The sequence below is a fragment of the Conger conger genome, chromosome 17, assembly GCF_963514075.1.
Source record: "Conger conger chromosome 17, fConCon1.1, whole genome shotgun sequence".
NCBI classification, from domain to species: domain Eukaryota; kingdom Metazoa; phylum Chordata; class Actinopteri; order Anguilliformes; family Congridae; genus Conger; species Conger conger.
This window is the reverse complement of record NC_083776.1, coordinates 12,217,835-12,228,797: the sequence shown is the minus strand read 5'-3', so window position 1 is coordinate 12,228,797 and position 10,963 is coordinate 12,217,835. Positions and strand designations below refer to the sequence as shown.

Genomic DNA, 10,963 nt, shown 5'->3' with positions numbered 1-10,963 from the left:
AGGGGGAGAGGAGCGCGTGTCTGGGGGAGGGAGGGGCGCTGTGCGTGCCGCGCTCTGACCTACATCAGCGGAGCGAGGAGAGGGAGAGGGAGGGGGAGAGGGAGGGGGAGGGCGGCTCGCTGAGCGCTGTCGGCCTCGTCAGACTCGTGCGCTAATCGTCCTGAAGCCGCGCGCTAAACGCCACGCATTCCTCGCTCTGTCACTGCAGGGCGAAACGCTCACTCTGCGATAAACACCGTCTCTCTCCCTCCCTTTCTCTCTCTTTCTCTCCCTCTCCCTTTCTCTTTCTCTCCCTCTCTCGCGCTCCCTCTCTCCCTCTCCCTCTCCCTTTCTCTTTCTCTCCCTCTCTCTCGCGTTCCCTCTCTCTCCCTCTCTCACGCTGCCTCTCTCTTTCTCTCTTTCTCCCACGCTCCTCCACTCTCTCTCCTTTTCTCCCTCTCTCTCGCGCTCCCTCTCTCCCTCTCTCTCGCGCTCCCTCTCTCCCTCTCTCTCGCGCTCCCTCTCTCCCTCTCTCTCACGCTCCCTCTCTCTCTCTCTCTCTCCCTCTCTCCCTCTCTCTTGCGCTCTCTCTCTCTCTCTCCCTCTCGCTCTCTCTCCCTCTCTCTCTCCCTCTCTCTCTCTCTCTCTGTCTCTCCCTCTCTCCCTCCAGCCGCTCTGCGTGTTGTTTAGCTGTTCCGCTGTGCTCCCCCTGGACCGCAGTGTTTTTAGCAGAGGCTCAGCCCTGTGGGTTAGAGAGGCAGCGCTGTGGTGATCTCCCCGCGCAGCGACGGCCCCTTAACGAGGTCAGCGGCGATGGCACACGCCGCACAGGTGCGGAGGGAGCGGCCGTTGCCCAGCGTAGCTAGCGCTGCCCGCTAAGGGCGCCTCGGCCTCGCACTCGCACGTTTGTTGCTCTCCAGGGTGGATCTCAGGCCGCCCGGCGGTTCTGCGTGGCTGGGCGGTGCTGAACGGTGGAGCAGAGGGGTCTGAAACCCCAGCGCTGGGTTTTGCGGTTTCCTCTCAGTCAGGCAGCAGCTCAAAGCCTTGGAGACCAGGTGTGTGGGGTCTCAGCCAATCAGCGAGGGAAGTGAAGTGCTGTAAAGAGAAGGCTGAAACGGAGGAGTGAAAAGCAGCAGACACTGTGGCCCTGGCCTGGCCTTCGTCCATTCAGCCTCAAACAGAGCAGTCTGTCTTTTGTAGCGCGTATGTGTGTGTGTGTGTGTGTGTGTGTGTGTGTGTGTGTGGGTGTGTGTGTGTGTGTTTGGAAATGTGAGTGTGTAATGTTTCTATGCATGTATGTGTGCATGTGTGTACATATCAGTGTATGAGTGTTTGTGCGTCTATGTGCATGTGTGTGTGCGTGTAGGTGTGTGCATGTATGTATGTATGTATGTATGTGTGTGTGTGTGCGTGTATGTGTGTATGTGTGTGTAGGTGTGTGCATGTATGTATGTGTGTGTGTGTGTGTGAGTGTGTGTGTGTGTGTGTGTGTGTGTGTGAGTGTGTGTGTGTGTGTGTGTATGTGTGTATATGCGTGTAGGTGTGTGCATGTATGTATGTATGTATGTGTGTGTGTGTGTGTGTGTGTGTGTGTGTGTGCAGGGGGGCCCCCGGGCTGGTTAAAAGGTGTTAAAGCTGTGAGCCGTGGCCCCTGGGGGGAGAGTGCAGACGGCGGTAAGGAGGCCGCGGGGTATAGCGTGTGGCTCGGCTGCGCTTTGGAGACGGGATTCACACGTGCCTGAGCTCCGCTGCTGTTTCTCATTACAGAGGGCGGACGTCTGTTCAGCAGCGCAAAGCTCAGCCGTCTCTCAGAGCTGCGCTCCTGTAACTGTGCCAGTCGGACTGTGCTGTTGTGACCCAGACTCATTTCTGCAGTTTCAACTGTGCTGCTGCAGGTTATGTTGCTGTGAGCCCAGGGTTAGCATGCCCTGAGCAAGCTGTCTGCATACTGTGACCATGGTGTGGGTATGGTGCTGGCATGCTGTAAGCATGTTACAGCCGTTCTGTTAGTGTGTTGAGGCTGCTCTGTTAGTGTGTTATGACTGTTCTGTTAGCGTGTGGTGGCTGCTCTGTTAGCGTGTCGTGGCTGCTCTGTTAGCGTGCGGTGGCTGCTCTGTGGTGGCTGCTCTGTTAGTGTTGAGGCTGTTCTGTTAGCGTGTCGAGGCTGCTCTGTTAGCGTGTTGTGGCTGCTCTGTTAGTGTTGAGGCTGTTCTGTTAGTGTGTGGTGGCTGCTCTGTTAGCGTGCGGTGGCTGCTCTGTGGTGGCTGCTCTGTTAGTGTTGAGGCTGTTCTGTTAGCGTGTCGAGGCTGCTCTGTTAGTGTTGAGGCTGTTCTGTTAGCGTGTCGAGGCTGCTCTGTTAGTGTTGAGGCTGTTCTGTTAGCGTGTCGTGGCTGCTCTGTGGTGGCTGCTCTGTTAGCGTGTCATGGTTGCTCTGTTAGCGTGTCATGGCTGCTCTGTGATGGCTGCTCTGTTAGCGTGCGGTGGCTGCTCTGTGGTGGCTGCTCTGTTAGTGTGCGGTGGCTGCTCTGTGGTGGCTGCTCTGTTAGCGTGCGGTGGCTGCTCTGTGGTGGCTGCTCTGTTAGCGTGCGGTGGCTGCTCTGTGGTGGCTGCTCTGTTAGCGTGCGGTGGCTGCTCTGCGGTGGCTGCTCTGCGGTGGCTGGCCGCTCTGGCTCTGCATGGCGGGTATGTAGCGGGTCTGGGGCCGCGGCTGGGCTGTGATTGATGGCAGCGGGAGCGGAGGAGGTAAAAGGGCGGCGGAGTGGCACTCCGGAGAGTTCTGTGCGTGTGCGCGGGTGATTCATCCTCTCAGGGTCTGTGCGCCACGCGGGCACAAACGGCCCCATAAATCAGCCTGTTCCCCGAGAGCTCCTGCCCCTCCCCCCGCGCTCACTCACAGGGAGCCTTCTAATCAAGCGCTGGCCCGTTGCTCTCGCACACACACACACACACACACACACACACACACAAGCACACACACACCAGTGCGCGCACACACACACACCAGTGCTCTCGCACACACACAAGCACACACACACACACACCAGTGCGCGCACACACACACACCAATGCTCTCTCACACACACAAGCACGCACACACACACACACACACGCACACACACACACACCAATGCTCTCTCGCACACACACATACACACAGTCATGCACACACTCACGCACACACACAGTAATGCTCTCTCACACACACACCAATGCTCTCTCACACACACACACACACACATGCGTGCACACATACACACACTGTTATGCACACACTCACACACACACACACACCAATGCTTTCTCTCTTGCACACACACACACCAATGCTCTCGCACACACACACACACACACAGCAATGCTCTCAAACACACACGCTGTCAAATACACGCTGTCGTGCGCACACACGCACACACTCAAACACACGTGCTCTCAAACACACACACACGCACTGTCAAACACTCACATGCACACGTATACCCTCATACACGCTCAGACACACACACACACACACACTACACTTAGAGGTGTCCCCACTCCCCACAGGTGGGGACGTCTCTGAGATGTCGGAGCCTGCTGTGGGGGATTAAAAGCACAGCGTTGTTCACAGCGGTAATGTCATTGCTGGGCGGGGGTTTGCCCTTGCGGCGCCCGTGTGTTAACCAGCGGCCGCCGCGCGTCCGAACTGCTCCGCGCCTCGCAGGAAGCCGCGACTCACGCTGCGTCCCCCCTCCTGTCCCCACAGAGTACTTCGCCGACCTGCGGGGGCGTGCGGACGATGACCCCCGGGTGTGCTGGGAGTTCTACGGCAGCTCCGTGTGTGGTGAGTACAGCGTGCGGTGTGCGCAGGGCCAGGGGAGGGAGGGAGGGAGGGAGGGAGCGAGGGAGGGGAGAGCGAGCCAGACCCTGGCGGCAGGTGGCGATCCGCTGAAGGCGATCGTTTATCCGCAGGGAACGCCAGAGTCCGGATCGATCTCCATTTTTCTCCGCTCATTAAAATACGCAGGCTACCGAAGCGTTCCGTTTTTATTCCTCTGCTCTCAAATCCTGGATGAGAAAAAAAACAAATACACCCACTCACCCACACACTCACACTCACACACACACACACACACACACACACACACGCACCCACACACACACACACACACACTCACACGCACACTCACACTCACACTCACACGCACACTCACAGACACGCACACCCACACACACACACACTCACACGCACACTCACAGACACGCAGACCCACACAGACACGCACACCCACAGAGACACGCACACTCACACAGACACACACACTCACACACACACACACACACACACGCGCGCGCGTGCACACACAGTCCTGGCTCCAAACATTCTGTTACAATCGACCCGTTATTTTTCATTCCTAGAAAGGCTGCACAGCTGCAGAGTGGGTCTCGCTGGTCTGCCGTCTGTTTTAGGAGTGTGTGTGAGAGAGAAAGAGAGAGAGAGAGAGAGAGAGGGAGAGAGAGAGAGGGCGAGAGACAGAGAGAGGGAGGGAGAAAGAGAAAGGGAGAGAGAGGGGGAGAGAGTAAGAGAGAGAGAGAGAGAGGGCCCTTCAGGGAGAGAGCAAAAGGCACAAAGCACTCTCCCCAAGAGCTCTCATGCTCTTTCTTTCTTTCATTCTGTCTCTCATTCTCTCCCTCTTCATCTCACTCACTCGCTTTCTCCCTCCATCTCTCGTTCTCTCTCTCCGTCTCTCTTAATTCCCACTCTCCCTCGGCTCTTCTCCCTCCCTCTCTCCCTCCCCCTCCGCCGGGGCAGTCTCAGGTGTGGGCACCTCCTGAGCGTTGGAGCCTCACAGCTCTGCGCTCCTGGGAGAGCGCTGTCCCTGAGCGGAGGCGGCCCGGCCCGCCGGCACCAGACGCGCGTTCCTCCTCCGCGCCCGTAAAAAGCCGCCGTTTCTCCGCGCCGCTCGGCAGCCGTCCGCCGTTTCCGGGAGCCGCTTCCTCCCGCGTCTCCTGCCAATTCCCCGCTCCCCTCCCCTCCCCTCCCCCCCCCCCCGCCCGCCCGCCAACCTGCCGCGTTTACAAACCGGAGAGAGATTTAAAACACAGCGATTTTTGGCGGAAAAGGCGACGAGATGGAGTCACGCGAGACGCGCACTCTCACACACACTCCCTGTCCGTCAGGAGGGGGCGGCTGCTGAATTATTCAGGAGGCGGGGGGGGGGGGGGGAACACCTGGCAGCGCGTGGCTGAGCGCGCCATCGCCGGGGGCAACGCGCGGCTCCGGTGTTTACAGAGCAGCCTCGGCCCTAATCACGTGTGGACAGATCGAGCCTGCAACCTGACAGGCATGACTGGGACACACACACACCGCAAACACACACACTGCAAACACACGCGCACACACACACCGCAAACACACACGCGCGCGCACACACAGAGCATGCACACACACGCCCATAAACACCACAAACACATGCGCACACACAGAGCAAGCACACACACACCGCAAACACACTCACTGCAAACACACGCGCACACACACACCGCAAACACACACGCGCGCACACACAGAGCATGCACACACGCCCGTATACACCACAAACACACGTGCACACACACGCCCGTATACACCACAAACACACACACACACAGGGCACGCACACACGCCCATATACACCACAAACACACGCGCACACACACGCCCATATACACCACAAACACACGCACACACAGACACATGAGTGTACTTACAGAGCACGCACACACACACCGCAAACACACATGCCCATACACACTGCGCGTGCACACACGCCCATACACACCACAAACACACACGCCCATACACACCGCACACACACACGCCCATACACACTGCGCATGCACACACGCCCATACACACCACAAACACACACGCCCATACACACAGCACACACACACACACACACACACACGCCCATATACACCACAAACACACGCGCACACACACACCCATATACACCACAAACACACGCGCACACACAGGGCACGCACACACACGCCCATATACACCACAAACACACGCACACACACAGAGCATGCACACACACGCCCATATACACCACAAACACGCACACACAGACACAGGAGCGTACTTACAGAGCACGCACACACACACCGCAAACACACACGCCCATACACACTGCGTGTGCACACACGCCCCTACACACCACAAACACACACGCCCATACAGACAGCACACACACACACACACACACACAGACACGCGCATACACACACCGCGAACACACGCACACACAGACACACACTCGACGCACACACCGCAAACACACACACGCATACGCACAGAGTGCGCACACAGACACACAGGGGCACATTCTCACACACACACACACACACACACACGCCTGCAAACAAAGAAGCACCACGCCCTTCACACAGCTCCCTCTCCGTAGCGCCTGCAGGTATGAGCGTGCGCGCCCGAGTGAGAACAGAGGCGTACCACGCAGGGGCGCGGGGCGTACCACGCAGCTGTCAGTCTCTCTGCGCCGCAGGGCGGCTGTAACCGCGATACCGTCTCCTCCACAGAGCCCAGCGACGATCCCACAGCCTTCGACATCCTGGCCAACCCCCCCGGGCCCGGTCCGGACCCGGACGAGCAGAGGGAGGTGTTCGAGTTCGAGTTCTCCGACCGCCCGCTCCTGCCCTGCTACAACATCCAGGTGTCCCTCTCCCAAGGGTGAGAGCATCACATTCTTTCGCGTTCATATCAGGATGAATGTCAAAACATAACTGTCTTTGCAAGCGTTTTAGTCTTGTCATAAGACTTAAGATCTTTTTTTTTTTCGAAAGTAGAAAATATTAGCTTGTTTTGATTCTGGTTTGTGTTTGCTTGTCGAGCGATATTTTCTTACCCCGTTGGGAAATTTTTAAATGAGTCAAACTGTCATACCTCGTTGCCGATATTTTTGTCTTATTTAGCAAAAAAGTTAAAGTCATAAGATAAGGATATATAAGAAGTGGCAATGTAAGACTAAAATAGTTGTTGAGGTTTTTAGTTTTTTGAGACTGGGCGTGTTGTTTTTGGAGGGGGTCCCTTGAAAGCTGAGTAAAGGTCACAGAGAGAGCTCTGTAATCATGATGATGAGGGGATTAAGCATCGAAGAATGCTCAGGATTTATGAAAAGCAGGAATAGTTCAGGGGCTGCTGCTGCCGAACTATAACCCTGAACAGCCGTGGCCTGCTCGTAAACTCTCCTGTCGGTCTTTGATGAATGTGGTGAAAATAACCTAAACTAAAAAGCCTAAAAAATAAAAAATAAAATAAAATAACCTAAACTCATTTGGAGGTTTGAGGGTGTACAGCAGGTTGAATTTTGAATGATTCTCTGTTGATGTGATTGGCCGGTGGGCATTACTCAGTGTGCGATTAGGGGAGGGGGCACGGGAGATATTGGGGCGGGGGCAGAATAGCAGGGGCGGTGGGGGTAGCGGGGTAGGTTAGCAGGGGCCTTAATTCCCCCTTCTTGGCCAGGTCTTGCATGACTGCGGCAGGCTGTGGGCCTGACAGCAAGCCTTCAGCGTGATGATCAGGGGCCAGAAGGCCAGAGAAGCTACGCTCCCAAAATAAGGGTGTAGGTTACAGATCTACACCAGTGCGGGCTTATAGCATTAAGCCCATCTGGGGTACCAGAAATTTGGCAGGGCATTGGGCTCAGCCTTAGCTGCTGGGTAGCCCAGCCGAACACCGCGTGGATTTATGATTGGCCCATCCCCGGGAAGTAAAGCAGCCAATGACAGCAAGAGATATGCGGGATTATAACTGTGACTCACCGTGGCAGGAAAGTTCCATCTCTGAAAATATCATGAGCTTTTTTTTTTTTTTTTTTAACGCTGTAGAAATTATTGATTGACTTTATATGGTTTGATAATGCATTCCAGTCTTGGGAAAGCCGGGGACTGGAAGCCGGTTCCCCCCTGGGTCACTGTAACTAATGACAGTATTTATCACTGTGGAGACCGGAGCGTTTCCTCACCTGAGCCACTCATCCATTTGGGAAAGTGAATTTTGTGCATGAGGTGCGTTTTGGGCGAAGTGCTGTTTGGTATTTGATTTGGTTTCCGGATGGCTAAACACAAAAGCGCTTGCTCCGTGTAGGTTGTTTTTACCGTAAGATCCATCAGCTATGAGGGAAAATGAATGTAGAACCAGATCCATTTGTTAAGTCCTTTCATTTACCTCCTTGCTATCATGACGGCCGATCCGAATCAAATTATCGGTAGACCCGCAAGCCCCCCCCCGTCCCCCGTCCCCCGACGCGGGAGAACTGGCGCCGGGCTGGGGCCGATTCCTGGGTCCGTCGACAGTTCGGATTCCGTCCTTCCTCCCGTGGAAAAAAAAGAGGATGAATATTCTGTCACTGAAGGACAATCTGTCAGTGGCGCCTTCATTAGGGATTCTGTGGCGAGATTGGTAATTACCAGTCACCCGGACTCCTGGGCCTAGTTTTTTGTGACTGCCGTCATTTAGGGGTTTTAATGAAACGGCCGCCCGCGACACCGTCATTACCCCGGTATTGATAAAGTAATACGTCTCACCTGGGGTGGGAGGGGGGGTCAGGAGCCGGCGGTGTGTGGGGAGCTGTGCGGCAGAGGCTGTCTAGAAGGGGATAATATATGTGCCGTAAGGGGGGGGGGGGGGGGTAGTAGCTCCTGCCGTGTCAGCTGATTGCTCTTAAATAATGGCGGTGGTGGCGCGGGGAACGGGCGCTGGCGCTCGCACACGAGACAAAAACAAGCGGCTAATTGCCTCCCACGCTCTCGCTGCACAGCTGACTCCCTCCCGGCTCAGCCGCCAGCCCCCCCCCCCCCCCTCCGGTACGGCGCAGTGCTAATGCCCGTCTCCCGCCGAATTCCCCGACCTTACTGCGCGGAAGGAAGAAGTGGGGAATGCAGCGCGTTTATGTCCATATTTAAGAAACCCGACGTGACGCTTTATCAGCGCCGGAAACGGCGTTGCTGCGATGGTTATGCGGGGTGAGTGTGCGTGCGGGCGTGTCATGGCCGTGATTACCCGTGTGAACCGCATGACTGAAAGCCCCTTTTTCCCCCCCCCACGCTACGCTGTTTTAAACGCCGGGAGAAGAAACGCAGGAAAGGCATAATAGGAAGCGCTGAAGCGCGAGGCTGGTGTTTTTATCCGAGCGCGCGCCTGTATTTCTGACACCGCTCCTCTCCCTCCCTCCCGCTCCTCAGGCCCCGGAACTGGCTGCTGCTGTCGGACGTGCTGAAGAGGCTCCGCATGTCTCCGGCGGCCTTCCGGGCGGCGTTCCCGCACATCGACGTGGTGACCGTCGCCGAGGCGGAGTTCTACAGGCAGGCCTCGCTCAGCCAGCTCTTCTCCTGCCCGGAGGAGCTGGACGGCTTCGCGGCGGACAGCAAGGAGCTCCTGGACCTGGTGGAGATCAGCGCCGAGCTGGCCACGCGGCTGGGCTCCTCCCTCGAGTGCCTGGACAATCACTGGGACTCCATCGCCATGGAGAGGTCGTGACACCCCCCCCTCTTTTCCCAAACCCTGGACACGCACAGTTTGTACATAGTGTAAGATTCCGGAAAGCGCCGTGGACCCAGGGGAGCGTCAACGCCAGCGGCCCAGCTCTTCCAGCGTGTACGAAAACACAAATGAGGAAGACGTGTCCAGTACCATTCAGAAGGAGACCCTTAATTTAACAATTCTTATTTTTATAAATATATAAATATATATATATATATATATAACTATATAATAAATATATTTCTTTTTCGATTAGTTGGTTTTATTTTCTATACACTGCCTTCCCTCCCCTTTAGAAAAGAAAAAAAGTTCCCTAGTGCTATTTCTTGGGCTGAGAAGCCATTTTGAATGGAGAGGCCCGGCTGGGGTTACTAACGGTCATGTGGGACGACAGTGGGAGAGACTTTTATATTGTTTATTATAATTTATGCAGTGCACTTCTTCGTTGGTTTACAGACTTGCCTGCCTTAGTCAGGTGAATGAACATGGTTTGAACGCTAGTTATTTTTAAATATGGAGTTCGTATTCGTAGGAAGCAGACATCCATCTGTGTAATTTCTCCATATGCAGCTCCTCCTTCAGGGGCACTTTTTTTGTATCTGTGTTCAAACTAGCTTTTTTTTTCTCCGTTTATCTTTTATTTAAGATAAGAATTTAAGATATTTTCATGTGTCTTTTGTAAAGTAATAAAGAAGTTTTAATGATAAAATGATATAAGCTGTTTAACAGGAAACGTGCTTGAACTTGTAAATAGCGGGGTGTCGATTACAGTACTGTCTTACTGGTGTGTTTATCGTTTTTGGAGACGTGTTTAAACTTTGTAATTAAAAATGCCCCATTTGTATTTATATTTTACAAAAAAGTTCCTTTAAAATAAATGGCAATAAAAAGAGAATCTCCAACATCTACAATGCTACGTCTTTCCTTATAGTACCAGCATCCTTATAGCCTCTCTATGGCATTTATATTTAATCTATTTGAGTAACTACAATGCACACCTGTATTCTGGCTCTAAACATGAATGTATCGCATACCAGAACGCAATATTGCATAACATAGCTACGAAATGCAAAAACATTTGAACCTATCTTCCTACAGACTATTTAAAAAGAATATTTTCTCTAGCCATGAAAGTGAACTTTGCAGGAGAAAAACAAAATGAGAGAAGAAAAAAAACAACCCAACTCGTGCATGCAATTTATCTTTAATATCCTAAAACAAAAGAAAACGCTTTAGTGGCTCTGAAGACAAGTTCGCCCAAGGACAAAGCTGTCATGAAAGTATAACAGAAAATGGCTTAATGCCAATGGCTTAAGCACAGAAACGCATTACTCGCGAAATATCGGAGCCCCCTCTATGCTTCCTCTGCCTTTAAAAATGCAAATTGATGTGCCGATATTGCGGTTTTATCACAAAGCGACCAGGTGGCCATTAAGCCTCATTCCGCAAGTCTGGATG

General features: G+C 54.0%; 1 protein-coding gene across 1 annotated transcript in view; it reads left to right on the top strand.

The window, feature by feature from the left end:
• Window positions 1-10,409, top strand: part of LOC133116898 (BCL-6 corepressor-like) — a 64,272-nt gene extending 53,863 nt beyond the window's left edge. The window contains exons 15-17 of the mRNA XM_061226911.1: window positions 3,722-3,799; window positions 6,541-6,691; window positions 9,208-10,409. Of these exons, the coding sequence (XP_061082895.1) occupies window positions 3,722-3,799; window positions 6,541-6,691; window positions 9,208-9,502 (524 nt within the window). The 3' untranslated portion in view covers window positions 9,503-10,409. The remainder of the gene's footprint in view (window positions 1-3,721; window positions 3,800-6,540; window positions 6,692-9,207) is intronic.
• The last annotated feature ends 554 nt before the right edge of the window (window positions 10,410-10,963 follow it).